The following is a 26,447-nucleotide window of genomic DNA, read 5'->3' as shown; positions in this document are numbered from 1 at the left end:
TGTATTTACATTGTGGAATTTGCATTTTTACACAGATAATTGTAATATTAGTGTTCAAAGGTTCATCTACCAGACAAGTTAAATCAGCTATTTTTGTTTTTCATTGAGTAATTGATTAATTAGTTTCAAGGTGTTTTGTGATTTGTATCCTTACTGACATTTTTTAGTCTCATTAATCGCCATTTAATCAAATGTTGCACGTCAGTAATGTCTGACTTCTGTCGCAGCAAATTTCCCATCATTCCTCTTTCGTATGACGTTAATGTTAAAGGCATTGAAATATATGAGTATATATGAAGAGTTAATGTCACCCACCGTCGTGTCTGCTGTGCTTCGTGACTCTGCGTTCTCTGTGATGTCGCTTCAACCCCTCTGTCTCCCAGCTCCTCCCTTTCTTCCTCCTAACCTGGACTCTGCTGTCGTGAACGCAGCCGCTCTTGCTAGCACTGCCGCTGCCGCGCGCCCTGCTAAACCCTGCTTCTTTCTGCCCTTCCCTCTCTCGGCTGTAACACGTTTATGCTTGCTTATCGTTTTTTTATATACATTATTTCCCAGCCCGCGTATTTCCTTCCTTTTTCCCCATCACTTCAAGGCATGCCGCGTGTCATACACATGAAGAGGATTTGTTAAATTTTAATTATCTTTTCGACGTTTTAAGTTCGCAAAAGACATTTAACCGTTGGGACTAAAAAAGGTGAGAGACTGAGCTGTACTTCACTGTACAGTATCATTATTATTCCTATTTTTTAACATTTTAGCAGCTTGACTTTGAATGTTATTGAAAACACGTTTATTTTTGTTTTTTATACTTGTTGCGTTGTTATAACTGGCGTAATAATAAAGAAATGAGTCATAACACCATTTGACATTCCACTAAGTTGCGTTTGGAATTATGCTGCGAGCGCGTGCCCGGTTTTGCACCTATTAGGTTTGGGTTTTTAAATTGCACATTTAAATGTGTTTTTGCTTAAGTTTAAGTGAATATTTAAGCTAATCTCCTTTAGTGTTGACTTGTTGTCCGTTTAAGCATGAGGTAAAGGGAGGAAAACATGCAGGTTATCATCTGTTCAAGCTGTCATTGCAGGAGGCTGTAAAGCGTGTCCTTGTTTGTCCTTTTGTGTGGTGTCAGACACTCAAGCCACCATAGTATGTTGTGTTGTCATTACTTGCTTCTATATAACACACACAGTCCTCATAAAGGCATCCTCTGGCCCTTTTTCTTCTTCTTTTTTTTTGAACAGCCCAGCCAGTCAAGACAAGTTCACACTCCTTTTCTGGCTGTGGACTCTGTACCAGTCTGGCTAGTTTTTCTTTACTTTATATAAACAGAGATAAACTGACACAACACGTGTACAAACACTCAAGGCTTAAAGTCACATTTTCCCACATAACCTGTTTTATTTTTAAAATTTCTTTCTCCTTAATCTTTTAAACTGTACTGTTAAATAAAATCTGTAGGAGCGTCAACAAACATGTTACTAACTTGTTTTTTTGCTGGTGAAATCTCACCTGCTATTATTATGAATCACTCTGAACTATTCCTAACTATAGTTTTGCTTTTTCCACTTTATTTGCAGCTTTTCACAGATTTGGTCAAATTCACCAACAATCATGAAAACTTCTCATTCTCACTTGAATGGGAGCTATTGTGCTTAAATAGACAGATTAGTGATACTTAACCTAATTATTTTTGCTCCCTTTCTTCACGCTTTCATTCTCTTTGCTCGTTTTTGTTGTTTTCATTGTCCATCAGATTGATCACCAGATTGTACCGTTGCTAAACAGTGATGTGATTCTCGTTTGCACTCATCCCTGTCTGTCACTGCTCTTAACAAATTGTTCATGAGTCAGCTGAAACATGGAGGCCATGTTGGGAGTGTCTTCTATTTAGCTTTGGTATTTTTTTTATTTTTTTTTTAAGAGTGGAAACCACCAAGCGTTTGGGAATGAGGTTACACCAGTTAAAATAAAATCTCCCACAAGAGACTGGCAGATTTGAAAATGAAACCAAACTTTAATGTGAATCTTGATCTATGCGTGTTTTCTATACAAATAGACATGTGCACACAATCAGTTTGTTTTTTGTTTCAAAATGAGCTCAGTTACTGAATTACCCTTCATTTGACTCTCAATACTCTTTACCATGAAATACACCTAAAGCAATTCTTGGTATAAGGAGTAATGAAACCAGTCTTAGTTTTTCTTGGATTTCACATAATGGCTTGTATTTTATATTTATACTTAAACAGAGCCCATTTTTTATCCTAACAGTCAGTTTGCAGCACATGGAGACTTTTAGGTTCCTTTCTGCATCAAGGTCTTTTCAACTCAAATATTTCTCCTTTATGCATCCTTTCAGCTAGCTGTGAAAAAGTTGTTCTTTGGTGAAATGACCCATCTCTACGTAAATCATCCGTTTAATTGTCTGTCAGCATGTTGTAGTAGTCATCTGCACTTATAAACCCATTTAATGCACACTGCTTGTGGAGGTGGAGCCCAGCCCACACAGCAGTCTCCACGCAGACGCCAGGGCCCGGCTGAAGGTTACGCTGTCGGAAGCCCTTTGGTGCACTGTGTTTGACGAGGGACGCAGTGCGCTTGAGTCAGCCGCAGCTGCCCTCATCTGTCCTTCTGGTGCCTCACCCACTCACGCTCCACCTTCGTGCTGAGCCACACCTACATGCTGCTGGAGCCCCTTCCACTTGGAGGACAGGCAGCACTTAGTGACAGTTCCTGCCAGCTTTCCTTAGACTTTTTGTGTGGCATCTTTGAACATTAACATTCACCCTGATTTATATCATTGTTCCTATAAGCTTTGTTCAGCCTTTAATACTGCTGACATAAAAATGCAGTGGGTGGTTTTGTTTCAGCAGTTTCGCAGTGGATCAGATCTCTTGTGGGAGTCATTAAGCTGAATCATTGTAATAGATGTTAAAGGCATAATTGATCTATTTTAGATATAAGGACAGGTTTGTGTCTTCCTTTATGTTCTTTTTGCCACACAACAGTATGTATGTTTTCTCTTCTTATTCATTTTTACTAGCGGTAGAGAATGACAGTGCTAAGATCCAGTGGGACTTCCAGATACAGACAGACAGGATGGTAATGGTGAACCAACCAGACATTGTAGTGGCGGATAAAGAACAGAGGAAAGCCGTTGTGGTGGATGTAGCAGTACCAAGTGATGGTAACATCAAGAAGAAGGAACAGGAGAAACTGGAGAAATACCAGGGACTCAGAGAGGAACTGGAGAAAGCTTGGAAGGTGAAAGTGACAGTGGTGGCCGTGGTAATTGGAGCACTCGGGGCTGTAACCTCCAAACTGGAGGAGTGGCTACAGCAGATCCAGAAAAGCGCAGTGCTAGGAACAGCTAAGATACTGCGCAGGAGTCTCAAGCTACCTCTGGTAGAAGACCCGAGCTTAGAGAAGAAATCACCCGCAAAGGGTGAGAAGGGTGTTTTGTTTTTTTGTTTTTTTAAAATATATGTATAAATGATTTAGTGAACTTTATTACCAGCCCCAACTCTCACTATATTTCTAAGGTTCTAAGGCAGGGCAAGTATTTAAAGTCCCTCTCCAATAATCTTTTCATAGTTTCCAGTAGTATTTTAAATAAGACTATGTCATTTTTTAAACAGAAAAATGAAAAAAACTGTGTTGTTTTCTAGGACATAGTTTCTGCAGTACGACAGTAGTTCATTAGAAATTTGCCTCTGAGTTGTGACCAGGACTGTTGGGATGGAATAAGCCCCCCCCATTTCCCCATCTGTTTACACGTTCTCCTGCCAGCTTACAGCCCATCTCAACCCCAACAAAACATTACTGGTGCAACAGAAATGCAATATTGGAGTTATCCAGCTGTACAGTTTTGAGCTCAGATCAGGAAAACTACATGGATGTAGTAATCTGTAAGTGGATCCATCAGAGTGTAGCAGAGCAGGGAGCTTGTGGTCTGCTGATCGTGGTTTGTATGTAACAAATACTAACTGTATTTTTTTATCTACTCACAATTTACAACAATTAGAATAAAGAAACACTCAGAAACAGTTTTAACCTTCGTTTTATTTATATATGTCCTGCATTATGAGAAAAATGCTGCAAGAACATGTTAAAAACTCAAAAAACACAATTTTCATTGGACTGAACTAAAACACTTAGTCACAAGTGCTCCTCTGGTGAGTTCCACTCTTAGCTGCTCTTAGACAGGCCCCCTCATTATATTACTTCCCTGATTGTCTAAAATAAACAGCTATCATTTAAGAACCCAGCCCTGACTATTTACAAGTTTTACACCACCCAATTTTTCCCCAAAAAATCACCATGCCTCTGCTTTAGCAGTGTTATTCCTTTTTTGCAGTAAAAGTAATCGTGTTTACTTCAGTGGTCTTCTGTGTTGTTAAAATCTCTCAAAGCTGCCAGCATGACTGTAGACTCAAAATGTCATGTCATGTTTAAGTCTTTGTAGCTTGACCTCATCTTCTGTTCCTCTATCCATGCATTTCTGCTGTCAGTAATTTAGAGACAGCACTCATTTATGAGTAACTAATTCATAAAGTTTACTTATTGGCCTTTGAATTGTCAAGTTTACTCATTCACTGATAGCTCTCACTGATTTCTCTGCCTCATCATGACGATCTTGTAACAACTGGAACTCTAAGTGGGTGTGTCAATGTTAGCCTACTTTGTTAAAGTGCATTGCTTTTCTATTTTAAACTGATCTTGTTGTCTTTTAGTATTCGGACAGACTGACATAGACACCAGAGGGAAATCTTTTGACAAATCTTTTGGTAAAAGTTTTACTATGATTCTCTGGTCTTATTGTTACTTTATCAGCAAATGAAAAGTCCTTCCTGATTGTACTCACAGGCACTGGTTGCACTATAAACTGAGGTTACTTTGGAGATGTGCCAGAGTTGCTACATGTCTTTCCAAGAGTGGTTGTAATGGCACAATTTGTTGTCTGGTTTTGCAAGAATGAAAGCAGAAAGCAAAGTGCTTTGGGGATTTTAATGATGTGGGATGCATATTGCATCGTCAGGGTGTGCATAAGCAAAGGCTCTTGACACTGATGTGGACCTGAAGGCAGGACAGGCGGAGCTGCAGGATGACCGCTTGTTTTGTCCCCCTGAGAAAAGTTTGTATTGATCTGTTTGTAGAGTGGGAGGAGGAGGAGGCTCAGACAAGCAAAATGGTTAAGCAAGCAAAGCAATTGCTAAATCTAACCTCTAATTTCTCGCTCTTTTGGGTTGCCGAGAGGTGTTTTTCTGCTTGTTTGTGGGTGTATTTATCTAGTGCCCATCTCTCCATTGTCCCTCATTGCCTTTTGGTGCTGCAGTGTTCTCCTTCTGGTTTGCGGATCTGCATGTCGTCATACACAAACCATAAACACACACACTCCCTCTCAGCCTCCTCCTGCTGCTTCCACCGTCTGTGTTTGCTGCCATCAGATGTAGATTCTGATCAAATCTGCTCTAACGCCTTCTCTTATAATTGTGTTGCATATCAAGGTGCTGCATAGAGTTTAGCAGTTTTGGTTTTGTGCTCGTGAGCCTCACCTCTTTGGTTATTATCTGTATGCACCTAGTGTGCAGAGATGTCACTGTGCTCCCGCAGTGAGAGCTGAGCAGCAGGCTGAATGCATCACCCCTGAATCAAATAGCAGCATGACTAAACTCGATGCAGCTAAGAAGAAAGCCTGTTGTTGTTGGAGCTGTAGTGGAGTTTGATCGTTAGGATGTGGCTCAGTCCTGACTGCCATGACTGAACTTGTATCAGTGAAATACTAAGAGAAACAAGGACAGGCTTTGGAAAGGAGGAGCCGTGTTTATTACATGCTTCGCCATTGATTGGTGCCTCACTCTGCCTGCCTGTAAACCACCGTCTGATTGGCTGTTTTTCTGCTGTGAGCACAGCCGCTGCTGTTGTTAGGAACTGCCCATTCTCCTTCTCTTCTTCCTCCTTCCTCCTATTAATAAGTGTCAAGGAATATTTTTTGTTGATTTGATTTTTTTGTTTTTCAATAGAAAAAGATTTATGTGTTTGTGCTTTTACTTTTCTGTGCTGCGGTGTTCACAGAAGTGACGTGTCTGTCCTGTCTGCAATCCCCCTACATCCTCCCTTCTATGTCTCTCCCTCTCTCCCCTGTATCACTTAATCAAGACATAGCTTGCCCTTTCCTGTTCATTGCTGCCTCCCTCCCTCCTGTATGCTTTCCTCTCTTTTTGTTTGCCCTCGCTTTTCTTTTCCCATTGGGTGTTTTGCTTCCACCTTCCTGCTGTGTGATCCTCATCACCCTGATCAAAAGAAGCCCAGCGTGAGGTTGCAGCTTGACAGCAATATTTTTCTCGTCTGCCGTTTTGCTAATATTTCCCTAATTTCTTGCAATTCACAGCAAGACAACAAGCAAGGACATGCAGCAGAAAGGTCAGTGAGCAGGATGACAACACAGGAATATGCAAGAGTGAAGGAGAGATGAAACAGCCACCCATGTAAAAGGAGGAAGTGGAACTCCAAAGTGCCTACCGCATGGTTTCAGCAAACGAGTCTGTTGGATTACAGCAGGACAGCAGGGATCAGTGTGTGCTTGGCCTTGAATGGATGCAATATTTTATCCTGACAGCCAGAGAGTCATCCTCCCACTTTGCTGAGCTGCATTCCCGGCATACCCCGACTTAGGCTGTAGCCTCGTGAATACAAGGACATCAAGGTGTGAGGTTCTGCTTTTTTAAATTTTTGTTTGCTTTACACCAATCTTTTTTTTTTTGTGTGTGTGTTCCTCTATCGGGCTGCTAAAACACAGCCACAGTGGAGCTGCAGTGACTGTCCCAGTCTTGAACATGTTGCAATGAATGTAATAGAGACTTATTGGGAATCAGTGTACACTGGTGAATGTACAGACATATCTAAGCTGACCATAGTGATTTCCTGTTTTGCTTTTTCTTTCTTTCAAATACAACAGAGCTGGCCTCTGCTCACAAGCAACCTCTAGTATCTCACTCAGTGAAACTTCAGCTGACACTTTTCCCAGGAAGAACTAATAAACATCCCCCAAAATAAACCAACCAATCCGATCCACTGAGTGCTGCAGAAAGGAAAATATTCTTTTGCTTCTGTTCCACCATGTTTTTTGGGGGTATTTTCTTCTTGAGTCACCATTAGTCATCCTTGCTCTCATCAGACAGTTTTCCCCATCCATTCGGCCCCAGCACCTTACAGTGTCTGTGAGACTCTCAGATGGCTGTCAGCATGACCATGGGACGAGACACCAAATGGCTGACCTTGGAAGTGTGTCGAGAGTTTCAGAGAGGCACCTGCACTCGCTCTGATGCCGACTGCAAGTTCGCACATCCCTCTCGGAGCTGCCACGTGGACAACGGCCGAGTCATCGCCTGCTTTGATTCTCTCAAGGTACAACGTCAGACACAACTGTCCTTGTTGTTCTGCAGTTTTTTTCCCCACATGTTTTCCTGGTTAGGTGCTGTGTGGTTTACAGTTACAGTTAAGAAATCCATCAGCACCTGCACCCCCTGCTTTTCTATAAGAGTTAATGATTTTATCTAATTTCTCAAACCTTAACAGTAAACTTCAAAAATTCAAATTTTGTTACAAAGAAGACCTAATCTATTGTATATTTAAATAGTTATCCTTTACCTTTCTGTCTCACAGTTTCAATTATTTAACAGATGTACAATTAAATCTCTTCTAAGTTGTTGCTGATGTGCAAATTCACACAGATATAAAAGGTTAGTGCCACACAATAATAGGAAAATACGTGACAAGAAAAATAAATGTACAATTTAAAAAGAAAAATCACGTCAACGTTCTTTCTTTTGAAGGAAATATAGATTTTATTCATTACTAATCATCAATAATGAGAATATTTGAGCTATTTTAGCCATGCATTTTCATTTTACTGGACCTCTTCATTTAAAGTTTAATTGATGGGACTAATATTTCCACCATATTGTATTTATCTGGTTTTCTAAAAGGTAGAATCATAAGATTAATATTGCTGCACTAATGTGAAAATGATTTTTACTGCCTCTTACATATTATAATATAGCTTAACTTTGTTTTAAAACAAGAGATTTAACTGAATTATCTTCAAATAACCAAAAAGGATTCCAAGGACTTCCCAATTAATATTTGATGATCCAAGTGTAATTTTCCATAAAGTTGCTCAGCTGATGATCTATTAGTTGCTGCTGCAGCATCAGAACTGCTGCTGTTTAGACTCTCATCCTCTCTTCTCTATGAAAGAACTCACCAGCAATGCATACACACACTGTCCTAAGGAATGATGATGCCCCAAGTATTTTAAAGGTGCTTTGACTATCAATGACCTCTTTTTCTAAAAGCAAAGTAGGCTGTTGCTGTGCTGGCGCGTGTCTGCGCATGTTTGCTCAAGGGACATTTTGCTCCAAAGCTTTTCTGCAGCAACGAAGTGCATCCCAGACAAGGGGCTTTCTGTCTGGGTGCAGCTGCTGTCTCCTCGTTTATTGAGTTAGAATTTATTATTCAGCCATTTTTCTGTGTTATGTCCTGCAGAGCAGGAGGGGGGGAGACTGAGAGAGGGGGCCTAGCAACAGCACAGGAGTGCATACTGATTGGACAGTTTGATCTTCCTGAGTGGCATGGCTGTTTTTAGCACAGAGCAACAGCGTGGTTACGTGCTGGTCACATCGAGGTGAGCAAGAGGCACGCTTCTTTGACAAAAGGCAGCAAGGGTTCTGTAAGCACTGTTTGTGGACGTGGAATTACGTTATTAGTTTGAGGAAAAAAATCGAGATCGGTTGAAGGTCAAAGCATTTTCTTCACCAAGGCCTGGAAGCAGAGCTGCAGCTCCAGGACGGTAAACAACACTGCTCACTGTCCATGCACTCATTGTTTTGGGGATTACAGTCAGCTGACTCTTTACTTTGTTTTCCTACTAACTGAACAGAAGTATAGAGAAGCTCCAGTCTGCAGCTAGCAGTACTTCCCCTTTATCTGTGCCAGCCCCCTTATTTGTTAATTTTATGAGTGTATCTGCTAATGGCCTTCCTCCAAACTGTACTTCCCCTATCTGGCATCTCCAAGCTGGTCCAATCCAGCTGCTGTCATTTCCCACAGCTCCTCCATTACCTCTGTCTGATCAGTGTGAATGTGCTGCAAGGGAGGCAGGGTGAGCTCACCACTTAGTATTTTCCTTGTTAACTGGAGTGCTGCCGTCATCCTAAATGGTTACTAGTTTGTGCTTCACATGTTCCTTTTAACATAAAGAAAAAGATCATTCTTGTTCTTTTAATTTAGTCATTTTTCTGTCATTTTTAATACAAATTCCAAAGGTAGGATTTATTTTCAAGCTATTAATGTAATTTGAATTTTAAAATATCTTTTTGAATAGCACTTGACTGCTAAAAGCTACTAGATTGGAAAGATAGAAGATAGCACTTAGGAAAAGTCTTTTAGAGGCTTTGCATGAGCTGCTTTTACTTATTATAACTGAAAATAAAGAAAAACAATATGAACCATTTAAGACTCAATTAAAAATAATTTTTTTGGTGTTTTTAACATATTCTTGTGGCACATATCTGATGATTACGTTGAAATTGCATATCTAACTATTTAATTATTCAAATTGTTGTGGATCAGGAGGAGATGACGAAAATGCAGTTGGGAAAAGCTTGTGGCATCGCAAATACAAGGGCAGGCCATAAACTGATGCATCAACTTTTACACGACTAAATCACCTTTATTTCCTCGTCTGAGCTGGCATCTGGAACTGTACAGCTGAATAGCTCCAATATTGCTCGCCATTTTTGTTGTGAGGGCCTGTAAGCTAGCAGGAGAAAATAGATAGCTCAGTTATGGGTTACTGTTAGCGGTTCCAAAACTAAGGCAAATTTCTGATGAACTTTTGTCAGTCTGCAGAAACAACACTGTTTTTTTTCCCCTTAGAAAAGCATAATCACAATTAATAAACTCTGGGAACACTTTAAAACAGATCAAAAGTGACCGGAGTGGGACTTTTACACCTGCATTCAAAAAAACCTAAAACCAAGAAATTCAAATTAAAAATGTTGTTCAGTGTATACATTTTACAGTATGTTGGTTTCCTGACATTGCATTACATATTATGAGAGATCTGTTAAAAAGGAATCACCAGATAAGTGTTATGGCTATGTAATGCTTGTCCTTACAGTATATTAATATCAGAGGATATTCATTCCTTTTTAGAATAAATAGGACAACTAACTAAATTCCACCTACAGTACATTGGCAGTCTGTGTAAAATTGAATGCCACTTTAAGTGTTTTTTATTGTTAAAAAACATTTTCCTTAGATTTTTGAGAAAGTTTTATATATTTAAAATCAGTATCACAGTTACAATTGAAAATCAATTCAATAAAACAAAATATATTTACAAAGATGGGTTTTTGACTGTCAATTGTATTTTTTTTTACTATTTTCTATCTGTTCCTTTTCATTTAAAAACCTTAATCATTTCTTATTCTTGAAATATACATTAGTGCACAGATGTCGTTTAGATATGCATTTGCTGCAAAATGTTGTTCTTTTTTTATTGTGAAATTTTCCCCTGGATAACATACTTTTAACTTTTGAATTCTTAGATTTTTATATAAATAAACCTGAACTTTTGTTCTCTACGTCTAGTGGGTAAACTAAAGGGACAAAAACCTAATGACATGTTTAGTTACTGTTGTAGCAAAACATGGCTTAAGACGCTCCCAGTGCATTTTAAATTCTAAAACAGTAAAAGCATATTTATACTCATTATCTTGTCTGTCAATACATTGCCTAACTAGGTAGTGAACCCCTTATAACTAGCAGGTTGCCAGTCTGAGACTAACAGTCACAGTCTAATTGCACCTCTGGTAAGCAGAAAATTATTACTGTGTGTGCTGGAGTCCTATTCTTTCAAATCGATTTACGTAGAATTCCTATTTAGTTTTTTTTTTTTTTGGTTTGATTTCTTACAGGTGAAAAAGGGCAATGGAAACTTTACAAAAGTTTTCCGCTGCCTTGCTTATTTTTTTCTAGAGGTTGACATAAAAGTTTTTTTTAATGCCCAATACCAATGGCAGTCATTGTTCATGCATTTTTCCTTTTCTTAAAATAGTGAGTTTGGAAAGTTTCTATTTTTCATCTCATTTAATTGTAATGTTATTTACCTGCTAAAATCCATGAGAAACCATGAGTAAAAAAGTGTTTATCTTGTGTTTAATCTTTTTTTTTTAACAGAAACATTGCCCTCTTCAAAGATGTTACTGTTTTTTATTCGGTTATTTTATTTTAAAAGTCAAATCTGAAATTATACAGAGTCAAAAATTGTTAGTTTTTTTCCAATGCACCACAAAAAACAAATCTGCTTTAAATATTGCACATACTTTTCATTACACTCTTTATATACATTATTCATTTACACAATGTGTGCTTTGAATAGAATGTATTATTCTAAAGAATATTTGTGTTTTTGCACTAGAACATGCCAAAAAGCTGCTTTTAGTGAACATATAAAAAAAATGACTGTAGATCTTTAGTGAAGCTTTAAGAACATATTTCAGTAGAAATTGCAACCTTTATCTGTAAAAATGTTTTAAAAAAGGAACAAAAGATGTGCCTGATTATTATAAATGGTTAAGCATTGTAACATTATTAGACCTATAGCAGTGAGTTGCAGTGAGATGTTTAAGTCTGTGGTTCATAAAGTTTCTCAGCCAGAGTGCTATTTCCTCCCCATAATCCCTCTGTCTGCCTGCTTTAAACCCTGTCTTTCCTGCCTCTTCTTCAGGGGCGTTGCACACGGGAAAACTGTAAATACCTGCACCCTCCTCCTCACCTGAAAACCCAGCTGGAGATTAACGGGAGAAACAACCTGATCCAGCAGAAGGCCGCTGCAGCCATGTTAGCTCAACAGGTGCCATTCTTTCTGGCTGGAGCACAACTGCCTCCCATTGTGAGCAACCCACAATAATTCCTTGACATGTATTTTAAATGTGTTGTTAAGGCAAAATACATAAGTGCCTTGTGATGTAAATGATGTCATACGTCAGCTAATTCATTTTTTTCCAAACATATTTGTACTACTCTTCTGGTTTTACTTACTTACCATACCGGTATTTCATTTTGTCTAACCTTTGGGCCTGTTTATAATGAAAATGCAAAACCAATGTTTTACATTTGACATTTATTGGCTATCTTTCAATTTCTTTTTTTTTTAAAAGAGCAAAATATAAAAACAACTATAGAATGTCACTACACTAGCTTAACTCAAGCCTGTTTGTCTTTGATCTGCTTTTTGTGTCTTGCCTGCTCAATGCATTAGTTTTCTTTCTCCAGTTCAATTGATTTTCTTTCTGTTAAAGACACAATTTTCGGGGACACCCTCCCTGGCAGCAAACCCCACCATGCCATTCAATCCATATCAAGCCATGGGCTTGGTGCCTGAGCTGCCGCCTCTGCTTGTCCCTGGGAGTCCCACTGGTCTGCCAGCCATAGGCAATGTCGCCTACGCACAAAAGCGCGCAGACAAGCTGGAGGTACGCAGAAAGTGTTTTCAGTTGTCCTAGTAGATGAAAAGTAAACGTTGATTAATGCCCCCGTTATCACTGTCAGGTTTGTCGAGAATTTCAGCGCGGGAACTGCACAAGGGGGGACTGCCGCTTCGCTCACCCCCTAGAGGCCGGCATGGTGGACGGCAGGGAGAACTGTGTCATTGTTTGCATGGACTACATTAAAGGCCGCTGCGGCCGAGACAAGTGCAAATATTTCCACCCCCCTGCTCACCTGCAAGCTAGGATCAAGGCTTTACAACACCAAATAAGTCAAAACAGCGCGTCTGCACCCGTGGTGAGTCTTTTTCCAGATTTGAGGATTTATTCCTAATATCAGTCTGTTTGACTGGTGTTATGAATGGTTGTTCGATAAGAGTAAAATATTTGCAAAGTAGGACAGTACAGGTTTAAAAAAATTAAAAATATATTTCTGACATGTATTCATGTGGCTATTGTAAGATATAAAATTGTGGGTGATCATTTACGAGTAAAGCTCAACTAAACCCGATTCTGTTTTAAATCAATGAAAGTATTTTTAGAGCAATCTGCCAACACGGGTCCTTTGCTGTTGTTATTCTGCAATTTGATGCTTCAGTTGCATCCATGTTACACAATTAACTCTTAGTAATGTTATTTCACTCCAGGCTGACTTTTCTAAAATCACTTCAGTTAACCTCAAAGACTACAGCGCCCTCCTGTGGTTGACACAAAACTCACATACTGAATAGAGAATATCTGAAAAAAAAACTCATCGTTCAATAGATTCAGGGGTCTTGCAGACACTAACCTATTTTCCTTTCTTTTGTATCCTCTTTTTCAGGCTGTGCCTCCAGTGGGCGTGCAGCCACTACCAAAGAGGTCAGTTCTTGAGAAAAGCAATGGAGCTGGTGCCACAGTTGTCAATTCCAGCATGTTATACTACCAGCAAGCCCTGGCTAACATACATCAACAGCAACCAGCCTTTTACCACACATGTAAGTCTCTTAATACATAAATATTCAAGGCATCGTGGAAGTAGTGATACATGGAATGATCACAGTCCATGAAGATTGTGTGACTGGCTAAGACTGTTCAAACAAAGTATGTTAAAGTGTCTGTTGTAGGTTTCTTCTTTGATACCGCACAACTATATCCTCTATCATGCTGCTCCTTTCTTTCTTTTACTGTTTCACACACCAAGGTGTGTATATTCGAGCTTGAGACAAAAAACCCGTTTGGGTCTTCAAAAAACTTTATTCTTTATAAATAAACCACATCGGTGTTGACATGTGCCTCTATATACTGTTAAATAGACCCAAAGACAAATTTAAAATAGAAAAATCTGCCCTCAAAGGGTTTTTTGACAAAACTTTGTCATGAGTGATAAGGCATATACTATAAAATCAGTCCCTCCAGGAGCTTGTGATTGTACCAGTTCTTGCTAATTCAACCAATTCTTATACATTTTTCTCAACACAACTTTGTCCAATTTCTCTCATTTTGAACACATTCCACCAACAAATTGTCCCACCAATAAAATTTAAAGGCTCCAACATAAACGTCAACAGAGTAAAACTAAACTAAAACAAAAAAGTTGACTTACCAACTACAAAACATACACAGAGAAAAGCTGAAAGGTATGAACAAAGTCTGCAGATGTGTGTGTAAATTTATCATGTGTAGATTAAAAAAAAAAAACCTTGAGTTCACTTTCTTTATATGAAACATGAGGTTATGTCATGTTATCAGACAAAAAGGACAAGTATTTATTGATGCCAATTTAAGTCAACGTTGCAGAAGATCTGTTGGTAAAGCTATGTAAATAACAACACTACATATACTATTCAGACAATTATAATGCAATCAAAACTGATCTTTCTCAGTGAAACAACTGTTTTCTAATTTAGGAGAAATTTTGAATTTTAGATTTGATTTACACATGAGAAAAATGAAGGAATTCTTAGCACGCCAAGATCTTTTTCTGCAGGTAAAATTACAATGTTTTATTGTGAATATATTGTTGGTAATTTTTGTGTAAAATTGACTTAACAATTTGCTAAGCAAAATTAATTAAGAATATTACATAATTCTGAAAGTTTTACTCTTCCCCTTGCACATCTTGGAAAACGTTTGGTCTATGTTAAAATAAATCAGTATTTAATAAGCAATTAGGTAAAAAATAAGTTACTACACATTTCTGTTGGGATTACTTAACATTACTCTTTAATAAACTGTAAATAAAAACCACCGCTTTAAAATGTTTTTCCTCATACTGTCTTAATAAAAAACTGAGTGAAAAGTATTCCAATTTAAATTGCAACTATTTCAGACAACAGTTGCAACTTCAGGCTTTTTGTGCTGCAACAATCCTAAAATATGCCCACAAAATGCCAGTGGGTCTGGATAATCAGAGATAAGGTCGATTCATGGAGGTAAAAACGGCATGCTGGGAAATGGAGTTGGGGGCATTAGCCCCATCACTGACAATCGAAAAATCCAGAATTATGCACTGAGTCATAAGAACTTTTTTTTCAGCAGTGAATGAAAGTATAGAGACAGACTGAAAGACAGAAGGCTTTGAGCAAAGATCAAAAGAATGAACTTTTTTCATTTTCTCCATCCTTACAAGATAGTTGTTATTTATAGAGAAACATTATTTTTGTTGATGGGTTTACCTTAAATAAGTATTAAAAATCTAATTAGTTCTGCAGGTGGCTTAAATCAAACATAACATACATAAATGCCAGCAAATATTTTTTTAATGTAAACTTAATAAGTAAATGTATACTAATTATATTTATCATGTTTACTTAACAAATATTTAAAAAATGAATTTGATAAATACATTAATTACTCATAGCTTTATTTTATTACCATTGTAGTAAATCTGTAATAACTACAGTTCTGTGTATTATTCAGTAAATCATTTGCTCATTGCATGGACATGTCAGTCATTGTATATGACAGAAGGTACTTCAGTCTGATCAAACTGTACAACTGTGCTGATTTGTTTATCAACTACTTGGTGTTAAAAAATGCATCTTTTTTTTACTTTTAGAGCTCAAAATTTCTAATTTTCTTTCTCTGATTATATTTGCATGTTTCCTGGCTCCTGTTCAAATTCATCCTGGCTACATCACTTGACTTGTGCCATGACTTTTACCTCTACACATTTTGCCATGGTAATCATTATCATTCCTGTCCCTCCCTCCTTCCCACCCACATCTTCCTCCTTTGTCGTTCGTCTGAATCGCCTGAATTAAAGTTCCCATGATGCACGGTGCCACCACCTCCTCTGTTTCGTCGGCCTCGACCCCAGTCACCAATGTTCCTTTTGCTGAATCTGCCGCCTCGAATCAGGTTTGCTCTTTGATTTTAGTATTATTTCAGCTCAGTAGGTTCTTCTCATTGTTTTTTTTCCCCTACATTTGGTCAAAAAAGCATGCGCTTGTCAATGATCATGTTCACATTTCATCTTTCTTCACTTTTCAGCCTTTTGTCACATGAGCAAATGATGAAAGCTTTTAGTTTGATGAAAAAAAAATCTTAAATCTGCTTAGTTTGGTGTTTAGTTGCGCTAATCATTCATGCCTGATTCTGTTGCTCTTGCTCTGTCGACTAAAAACCTTCAATGTGTGGTCTGGCAAAGCCGCTTTCAGTGTCATCTTCAAACAAGAAAAGTCATATAAAATGTTGCTTATGTTGTGTTTGTGGCAGTGTTGATGCTCCTCTGCTTTCTAACTGTGTTGATGTATTTGATGGGATCTAACTTGCTTCAGTAATTCTACAAATCTTAATCATCATAAATAGATATGTATTAAATATTTTGTATTTAGGATTTATTTTAAATAAGATAATCAAACTGTTTTATTCCAGTAGTTCAGAGTAAAACTTAGAGATTAATAACATAGTCTAATGTGTTTCAAATATCTCTTAAATCTTTGCAATTTTACCATGAAGCTAATATAAATTTAAAAAAAATCAGGATCTCAATAAATTATAATTTTATTTGCCAGCAGTAAAATCCTCCCTTAGTACAATTTTATGTGTTGTGAACGCTAAATAATAATCTTTTCTGTCCATGCTTTTTCTTTCAGTAGACCCCCCAGAGCTTCTGGCCTCTGATCCAGTAGAGCTCCAGTACGTTCCCATGGAAACCCATTTTTGTCCTGTCCCCAAACTGCTTGTGGCGGCTCCAGTGGGACTAAACTCAGTAAGCATTTCCCGAAACCCCAGCTAGAGTCCCGAAAAACACTCAGCACTGCAGCAAACGAGTGCCTCCTGAACAGTGCACAGTGACTAAGGCAGCAAAGTGAAACTTCTTACTTGATGTTTTTGAAAGTAAAAAAGCTGCAATGGTTCATGCCATAAAAAGCCTGGACATGTTCTTGTTGCTTTACAGCAGCCATTCTGATTAATACTGACTTGATGAGCAATAGAGCTCCCTTCTTCTGACAGCCATACATGCCCACACCTTAAAATGTGCAGACGAGGTGCACATGAACACCCTTCTGCACACATAAACGAAAACATTTAAGACTAGACGCCCTTTATGGGTTACAGCCATTTCATGAGGCGACCCAGAAATGTTGACTGTTCCAAAGTCAGAAGCTCATTCTGAAATTCAGAGCTTGGCAAACTGATCTGCTGCAGGTCTTCTACCGTGAAATGTCAAAGAATGGAAGTGTTTCTTAGCATGTCGGGATTTTGTTTCAAGGTACCCTAAAGCGTTCAGTTTGTTCTCTGGGCATCATCCCGCTTGAGCAATTGTTAATAACAGGAAACTGTTGCTAATTTGTTTGTGCCTTTATTTTTTTCTGCTTGTATGCAACTGAAAGTTAGTTTCCTTCGATAATTTGAAAAACATTCAAATTCTACAAACGTTGAGAAGGTCCCAGGGGTGTAAACTCAATCCATAAACAACAACGGCCAATTAATATTGTTTTGTGACACAGTTTCATTCTGTTTTTGTCTTATTTCATAATCTGTTAATGGTTCATGTCAGAATTTGGCTTAATTCACAGAAAATCAACAAGTTGAGTTAATGAAAATTGTTGGAATTAAACAGAATATAATGAACTATTCTAAAGGGGCTGTCAGTGTTTAAAAAATGATTGAATGATAAACAAACTGCCTTAAAACTTGTCTCTATGTAACTTCTCAGCTGAAGACCACATTGTTCAGCAATTAACATCTATTTACATCCTTTTAAATAGAGATTTAGTCATGATTCCTTTTTCTTGTTTGTGTTGAGTGCTTGTACTGAAGCTAAAATTAAAGATTTGTTCATTTTCATTTCTTCATATTTGACTTTAAACAAAAGACAGAATTTGTTGGGGGTTTTTTTCTCAACCCCATTGTAAATGTGTGTCCCCAACTCAGCAAAGTGGACAGGCAGCTGGCTGTGAAACATTTGTTTCAGAAAAGATTAGAAATGACTCTAAGATAAGTTTATAGTCTAAGATTGGTGTGAAAAACGGTAAAGACTGTGATGTGATGGCGCCAAACTCAGCATTAAAAGGGCATATTTGACAGTGGTTGATTGACACCACTGTTTCACTGAAATATACAGTTTTAGCCGCAGGTTCCCATAATGCCTCTGTGGGATGGTTGCAGGGTAAAAAAGGAGGAAATTATCTGTGTATGTAAAAAGAAAATGAGGATGGGACCCACAACTTAGATAGGTGGGGTGTCTAAACCTGTAATAGGATCAAAAACATTGATAAGACAACAAAAGTTAGAAAGTTAGTTCACTAGGAGAAATTAAAATTTAAAAATGGGGATTCCAGTTGTTTATCTGTTGTTCATCTTATGTCATGAATCCATTCCGCTTTTTTTATTTGATAAGGCAAAAAATCTTTTAAGGACAACGTTAAGCTGAACTTTTCCTCCAGCATTGCATGTGATGGATGAACAAAAGTTTAGGTTGACACATGCCAGCTCTGTTGACATGCATTTCAGATTACATCTTATCAGGTCAAACTTAAAAAAAGAAGTCTCTCAAAATATTTTGGAGCCTCCATTTGATCAGCAGAGCTGCAATCATTGTGATGAAGAGATAAACAGAAGAATAGGAATTTTTTCCTCGCAATAATAATGATTCTCTGTCCAGTTTTACAATCTGTGAGTACCTATAACATCGTGCTCGTTGGTTGTTAGTCTATTTAAAGGAACTTCTCATCTGCATTTGATACTAAAAGAAGGTTCTAGCCATGAATTCACCTGTTTATATTTTCCTTTTTGGAAAATGAACTGATTGTAAGACTCTTCATGGAGTTTCCATGCACTAGGAAAGACAAGACATAATAAAAACATTTAAAAATGTTATTAGTGGGTTATAGATAACTGGATATACAGTATAGTCGATGTGTAAATATCAGAATGATCAATAAAAATTAAGGTGGATTTTGAATTATGCATGAAACAAATTTATAAAGTTATATTAAAAATGTCGTGAACTCATTTGAAAAATGTTGATTGAGCTTGAATATTGAATATAATATTTGAACAGACAATAATAACCCAACTTCAAAAGTCTCTAGATCAAAAAGCTTTTAGCCCAAAGAGAGGATTTTTCTTTTTTTTCTTTTTTTTTGTATTGGCTTTCGGACATAATTTTTCTTGCAGTCTAAAAATCTGATTCAGAGTGCATCCTGTGAGAACACACAGAATTAAAATATAGGACTAAGAATGACCCAGACTTATTTTATTGTGTTAAATGTTCATATGGTGACAGTTGTTGCACAAAAGGAGCTGAATTTGTTTCCTAATGTGCCTAAAACTGTGTTGCATATGCAAGGAAGTGCCCATCTTTGGCAATACCAGAGTCAAACAGAGACCCGTTTGGAAAAGATGATTTGTGTCTTTAACTTTGTCCTTTCATTCAGTTTATTGAGTAAGTGGCACAATGTGTTTATGATTCTTCAGGGAGAAAACTTAGAACTTGAAAATGTCCTGTCTGAATTCAAAATGTGTCATCTTTTCTGCTGTTGTCTTCTTTTGTCAAAAGTCAAGAGACTCTAAATATTGAGTTGTGGTTTAAAGAGGAAGTCAGAGAATAAATTATCCATCAGAAAAAAATAACAAAAGTACAAACTAGGTAGATTGTTGCTGTAAAGGGGAAGTGGTGTGGTTTGTGTGCAAAAATGAGCTGAACAGAAATAATTTTATCCACATTCAAATGTGCCTCTTTCAAGTCTCATTGAACTAACACTGTCCAAACACTGTAAGATCTTAGCAGTGCTCACAGATACATGTCCTTGTTATGGTGAAAGAACCAGTTTCTACTCTGAGGCTGCTGTGCTGTCTCTTTACTAAAAAAACATATGTAACAGTGACTTGTGTTCATACATAAATGTGTGTGTAAAGAGAAAAATTACAGCAGATTAATCATTTATATTTGCTGACGATATCACAGCGTTTTTCAACTCAACATTATTGGTATCAAATAATGTGTTGTGAATGTATCTAATGCAAAAACCGTACACATGCCTCTCTAAAAGACAGGCATGCTGAAACGATTAACTATATATAGACTATTTAAGAGATATGCTTACACTGTGTTAAGATGTATCAGAATATGTGTAATATTTATAGATTTATACATGTTGTTTGTGGTTGGTTGGGTTTTTAGAAATAGTCACTTCCAGAAAAGTTAGATCTAATTTATACATATATGAGGTGTTCAAGAGGATCACAGTACAATTTGTGTTGACATTTATGTCTGATAATTCTTTTTCTATTTTCCTAATTGAAATTTAAAATGGCTTGGTTTTTATCAGATTTCTTGAATTAGTTTAAGCAATACTGGTGACATTTTTGTGTGTCCCCTGTTTTTTGTGTTTTTTATTCAAACTACATCTCATCTCTGATTAAAAAGGAAGTCAAATCATACAAAAAACATGGAATTAAAATAACCGTTGAAACACGGAGGAGGAGGCACAATGGCTTAGAGTCGGTGATTTGTCCAGAGTAAGAAGCATCTTGAACCAAAACAGCCACCACAGCATTCTGCAGCTCTATGCAGCATTTTCTGGTATGTGCCGAGTTGGTCATGTGTTCCTCCTGCAGCAGCATAACGGCCCTAAATCCTAAATCCAGGCTGTGCAGGATAACTACCTTATCTCATCTTGAACTCCAGCCCAGTCTTCAGGCTGAAATCCCATCCAGTCGGTCTGGAAGTCAAAAGATCAACCACCTAGAAATGTCACTGTTTTAATAATACTTTTGAAGCAATTAAGAATATATCCCTAAAAAGACTATTTTATTAGCATAGTAGACAAAATGTGATGCATGAAGGCCAGTGGAAGGTATGACAATCTTTGAAAGCAGAAAAAAGTTAGTCAGATAAAGCGCTAACAGTGAGATTGCTGAGCTGTTATTTGACTACAGTACTTTGATGAATTAAAGTTCAGAAATAAAACATTTGTTTTAATTTTTGCTTCCCTTCATTTAGACAATTTTCAATTAAAAACACATAAAACTGGAGGGGGTTTAAAACTTTACTTTAAACATGTAGAAAATGTAGTAAATTACTTATTAGTTTTATAGGAATTAAATAGAAAAACTTTCAACTTCGTTCTGCTAATCATGTCATTAGAAAGTGACTTTTTAATAGATTATAAACAAAACTAAAACTAATCACAGCTCATTTGTTCCCAGTGTTACCACGGTGGTGGAAAGGCAATGAGTCTTGTATATCAGATCCTAACAGGAAGCCCTGACAAGGCTTTTATTTCTCTGATTAGGTGTCCCATGCAAAGCTGTTGCAAGGAATACCAAGATGATGCTAAAAATCTTCATGATGATTGTATATTCACATTTACAGTTCCTGTTTCCATCACTTGAAAGTGAACAATGTGATGGTTGTTAAAATTCATTTAAAGGTTAAAACAACAGGAAAGGTGGCTTGTTACCGCACTGTGACTCTCAGTGTCAAATGTTTTGGCAAATCTGACACCAGAGCGTACCACTCATCCACTATTGGTCTGTGGGAATTACCAAGAGTCTAGAACACTAGTGCATGTTTGTGACGTTGAGCGACGTTGCTTTATTGTAGCTTAATGTTCATGTCTATCTGGTTGAAATTAAATGGATGGACATTGAGAAAAATGTTCTTAAAATGAGTGCAAACAGAAAGGACATTAAAGATGTGTGAATAAGTTAATTGATTGAAAAGGATACTGCTGAATTGTGATGTGCACTGAGGTTTCATACGCTACTCCATTATTGTTTAAACTTTACTTGGACAAAAGGGAAACTCTTGAAAATGTTGCTTAATTGATCTAGAATGTATAATAATCGTTTTCAAGATTGGCTACATATCTGTTATTATTCCCTGAAATATAATTTTCCAATATCTGCCAACAGAAGTTTGCAGAGCTGATCACATTTTTTTTATCAACAGACTTTATTCAAGCAGTCTTTGCCTTTTGACTTTCATTTTCTGCACTATGTGTTCAAAATATACCACAAACACCCATGTATGCATGTACAAATAGATTCTGACACTGTAGGCAGGTTCCCTGCTTGATTATAAAGTGATGTGTTGCTACAAAATTAACCATTTGCAAAGGCAATCTGGCCGGGTTTTCAGCTTCAGAGAAATTATTTGATTTGTATTGACTATGCACAATGACAAAATCTAAAAAAAGTTTGGAAAATGTACATGTACACATTTGTAAACCTACATCTGAACATAATCCTCCAAGATGCTTAAGAATAGCTACAGATATGCCACCCTGTTCTCAAAAATGTTACTAAAATATATGGTTTAAATATTTATATATTATCTGTTCTTCTATCTACACTTACAAAGTGACCAAAATGCACTAGAACGCACGGGGTAAAAAATGTAAAAACTCGATGAGGCACTTTTTGATTCTCCTTAAAGGGGCCATACCATTGAAACTCTACTTTTTGAGTTTTTAAGTGCATTATACTGTCCCAAAGCGGTATTTTGACCTGTTCATGCATTTAAGAGTAATCCTCTAAAAACCTGCGCTCTCAACAGCAGCCCCTCCCATACCCACGAAAACACTCAATTTCTACACAGAGCTAGCGATGATCAGCAAAAACTTTCATTTTACATGCACCGTATATCTTCCAGTTATGTCCTGTCTTCAATGAATTCCAGCTCAAATAGGTGTTTGTTGCTTTAGACGCAGGGCTCCTTTAAGGCCGATATCTGGTATTTGCATCCATCTTTGAAAAATTCGGATACGGGAGAAACGAAGAAAGAACGGCTCTAGGATGACATCGTTAAGTAGGCGGCAGCCACACGAAGCGGTAGGCGGAGCCTCAGGAATCGAGTCGTTTCTCTTCCGGGTAGGAAATAACTCACTAAAAATAACGAATATTTCATAAATAATTTGTTTTTTTTGTGTTCCAAAGGTAATATATGATCATATATATGGATATAGTTCACTCTGGAAGGGTTAAGAAAATCATGGTATGGCCCCTTTAGTATCTCCATAGGGAGGCTGTATACAGAACAATGTAGACAAACCATCCATCAGACCAAGGCTGTAATCCGTCAGAGCTTTTCCTACCAATACTACCAGCTGGGTTCATCAAGGTTAAATTGCCTGAAGCTGAAGATTTTTTTCTTGGCCTTCACTTGTCTGGGTGCCCCAGTATGTTCTTACAAAATCTATTTCTAATTTGTTTTCTTTTTGATGAAAAGGACCTATATTCCTCTGACATGTGCCTGTAAAAGATGAAGCTAGAACCAGCGGATTAACACAAAGATATGCAGGCTCTAACCTTAGTTTTAAATGCGCATGGGAAAAGAGTTCAAGATGAAAGGCGGAAATAGCAAAAACTACAATGCAACGCTTAATTTCCTTCACTGGGAGGCTGAGAATGTAATAAGCTAATGAAACTATTTAGAAATGGTTATTTTATTGTATAAAACCGAACGGGCTTCTCTCCACCTTCTGGTTTAAGCTTTACATTTACTGCAGTGATGCATACACTTTATTTAAAAAAAAGGAAGAGATAAGAATGCATTTTAGCCGTCAAACGCTGCACCTGAAATCTGCACGGTAACTGAAAGATAACATATCCAACTACTAAAGGGGTCTATCAATGAAGCTGATGATCATTCTGAAAGATCTGTTTGTTACAGTCTGCCAAGAAACCCTCTCCTCTTGCATCCCCCAACATTAGAATGCCTTCACTGACCTCCAGCTGGAAAAACATGATACTTGATTTAAATCATTGTGCCTCTGCAGGGCAGAATTTGTTTTGTATTTGTAGTTGCATCCATGATTCGCTTCATTGTGTTTGAGTATGGAGAGGGGAGGTGAGGCTTGAGAGAAGATTGTTTTCCCGATCACTCTCACGCGCTTGACCTCCTTCAGGCCTTGTTGTAGTTTCATCAGGCTTTTCTGAACTGTGGACCATGACAAACGTTGGATCACCTGAGAGGTGACTGTTCATTGTGGAGACAGTGTCTGCAGTCCTGACAGTACAACCAAGCAAAGGGCCTTATTTCATAACCTTTGAAAGAAATGAAATTGGTGAGAATGGCACGGACTAATTGTGAATAAATCTTTTTTTTATTTTAGTTATAACCAATCATGGCATGGAAAACATAAAAAATACATCATTTATGTATAGTTAGCTTGTCTAGGACAACTGGAAAATATTAAATGAAATTAGTTTGTACACCAGTCATTGTTAATCGTAGAAGTTGCTGTGACCATGGCAACAAATTGACAACATGACTACCTTTCTATAATCCCATTATTCATTTTTCCCTAGTGAATAGAGATAACGTTAACTTATTAAAAAGGGGAATGTCTAATTAGTTTGTCTTGTTCTTGAAATGCGATTAAGTATTTTATATGAGAGACTTTAATTGCTTGTAAAATCCAAAGGTTGTTAGGAGTGATGACCTGTTGGCTTTTTGTTTCTTATACTGTGCGGGTTTCTTTATTTTTCTTTTTTGAGATATAAGAAAGGTCTTTTAATGAAAAACCTACTTGTTAGGGATGTAAAGGGGCTTTTGGACTAACTTTAAGATTCTGCAGTCAAACTAGTTTTTTCATTGTCGCCTTGTGGAAATTGCAGATCCAGGAGGTAGGTTCTGTCTCATTTTAGACAAAAGAAAGTGGTCCAGAAGTCTCTTCCTGCCCAGCTGTGCTGGGTGATGTCGATCCTGACAGAGGTGTATACGAATGTGTGAAGTTCACCTTGTTTGCACTTATGTATATACATGTGTCAAAATACTCAAAATTTATTTTGAATAACAACAGGTAAAAGAGATGATTTAAAAATAAAATCAGTGTTTTGTCATTGGCGTGTCTATGGTTTGAGTAGTGTGTAAAGATTGATTTAAGATACATATCCTTTGGTTTGTGTGTTTGTTAGAGTACTGCTTTTTGCTAAGCTGCTTCGCTATAAACTAATACTGGATTGTGTTTGTTTTTTCTTTCAGTTCTGTTTTATTTTAATCAAATGTAACCTCACACATTTAAAGTTGAATGAAAGAAAAGTTAATAGATAGAAACATTTAAAAACAATACTAACCTTGATCATAAATACACACTGTAATTGCAGACACTTTCTTTTGTGGAAAAGCACCAAGACAAAGCACACATTAACTTCACCTTCAGGCTGTAAAGCAGGAAAGTGAGCCGCAGCAATGGGTGCCAGAAATGTTCACACTGTTTTAAATGCATTACCTTCTGTCATTGTCTGACCTTTTTGCCTATTTACATTATTCAAGGCAACAACAAATCCAAACTCATTGGGAATTGATAAAAAATTAGAAAAAGAAAATTTAATACCACTTTTCTGTCACTTCTGATTTTATGTGAACTTGTTCCTGCAGAATCAGAAGTTGTATGTTCTTTATTATCTCTTCAAGTCTGTGTTGTTGTTATGGTTTTCATCCTAAAAGTGGATTGACTGGTTCATTGTGGTGAATCAGTTGACTATGTATTAATATCATGGAAGATGGGTCTCTGATCTGTGTTCCCTCCATCATGATGTCTATGTATGAACATCTCAGAAAATTTTGGCTTTTTTTCCCCCCTTTAGAAATGACGAGTTGAAGTCCATCTATTGTCTGTTTTTCTTGTTTGTACTTGTGCCTTTACTGTGCAAAAATACAGTTTTGTTAAACACATGAATTTTAAAAAAGTGCATTTACTCAATGTGTGTTAAATGATCCCTTTATTTAAGGTATTTTGTACATGAGTCATGAAATTGTTTTTCAAATTGGGTACAGCAATCCCAGCCTGGTCGATGGCTTGTGGAGGATGAAGAGCCTTTTAAGACTGTTGAGGACTAAGCCATAAAAAACTCTGACATTCAAGGATTCATCTCTGAGTTCTCCTTTGCTTATGCTTCTATGTGCTGCCAAGCTATACATTGTTTTTTGTTTGTTTGTTTTTTGCAAAGTGTATCTGTTGAGGGTATTGTGCCAATTATGAGTTCTGCAAATTCTGTTTAAATTAAATAAAAACATACAGACATAATCCTACTGTGTTTTGATTAAGTCTCATTTTGTGGACCATGTTTTCAAAATATGTTAAATTTTTACTATCAGTGTTATGTTTTAATAGCATACTGTGATTATTGTTAGCAGTAATTATGATAGATCTCTGTATTTTTGTGGAGCATTTCTTTCACATAGACAGTAAAGTTGCTATTTTAATAAGCAGACTACAAATGACAACACATAGGTTTGATTGTGACTGAATCATGCAGTATATTAAAGAAACAACATACATAACCGTGGAACATCTAATGTTAAAAGGTAATGAAAATATGTATTTATTATGGATCACAAATTTTTATATTCTGCATAATATTCATGTTATCACATTTCCTGGTTAAAAACCTAGTTATAATTTAATTCACTGCTACACATATGAAGGTCCACACATACCTGTAGATATT

General features: G+C 37.1%; 1 protein-coding gene across 10 annotated transcripts; it reads left to right on the top strand.

Moving 5' to 3' along the window:
- The first annotated feature begins 377 nt into the window (after positions 1 to 377).
- Positions 378 to 26,023, top strand: mbnl3 (muscleblind-like splicing regulator 3). 10 transcript variants are annotated; one of them, XM_024283243.2, is made up of 9 exons: positions 386 to 694; positions 6,160 to 6,313; positions 6,392 to 6,423; positions 7,178 to 7,407; positions 11,795 to 11,959; positions 12,369 to 12,542; positions 12,619 to 12,852; positions 13,378 to 13,531; positions 16,634 to 26,023. In XM_024283243.2, the coding sequence occupies exons 4-9, from the start codon at positions 7,234 to 7,236 to the stop codon at positions 16,774 to 16,776; spliced, it is 1,044 nt and encodes a 347-aa protein (XP_024139011.1). In that variant the 5' UTR covers positions 386 to 694; positions 6,160 to 6,313; positions 6,392 to 6,423; positions 7,178 to 7,233; the 3' UTR covers positions 16,777 to 26,023. The 10 variants fall into 10 exon arrangements, with proteins under 10 accessions (XP_036069751.1, XP_024139011.1, XP_024139010.1 ...); XM_024283242.2 differs by lacking the exon at positions 6,160 to 6,313; XM_024283240.2 differs by lacking the exon at positions 6,160 to 6,313 and having other exon boundaries at positions 6,392 to 6,706.
- Positions 26,024 to 26,447: the final 424 nt, after the last annotated feature.

The sequence above is a fragment of the Oryzias melastigma genome, linkage group LG10 (assembly GCF_002922805.2).
Source record: "Oryzias melastigma strain HK-1 linkage group LG10, ASM292280v2, whole genome shotgun sequence".
NCBI lineage: Eukaryota > Metazoa > Chordata > Actinopteri > Beloniformes > Adrianichthyidae > Oryzias > Oryzias melastigma.
The sequence above is the reverse complement of the archived record's forward strand: the minus strand, read 5'-3'. Positions and strand labels throughout refer to the sequence as shown.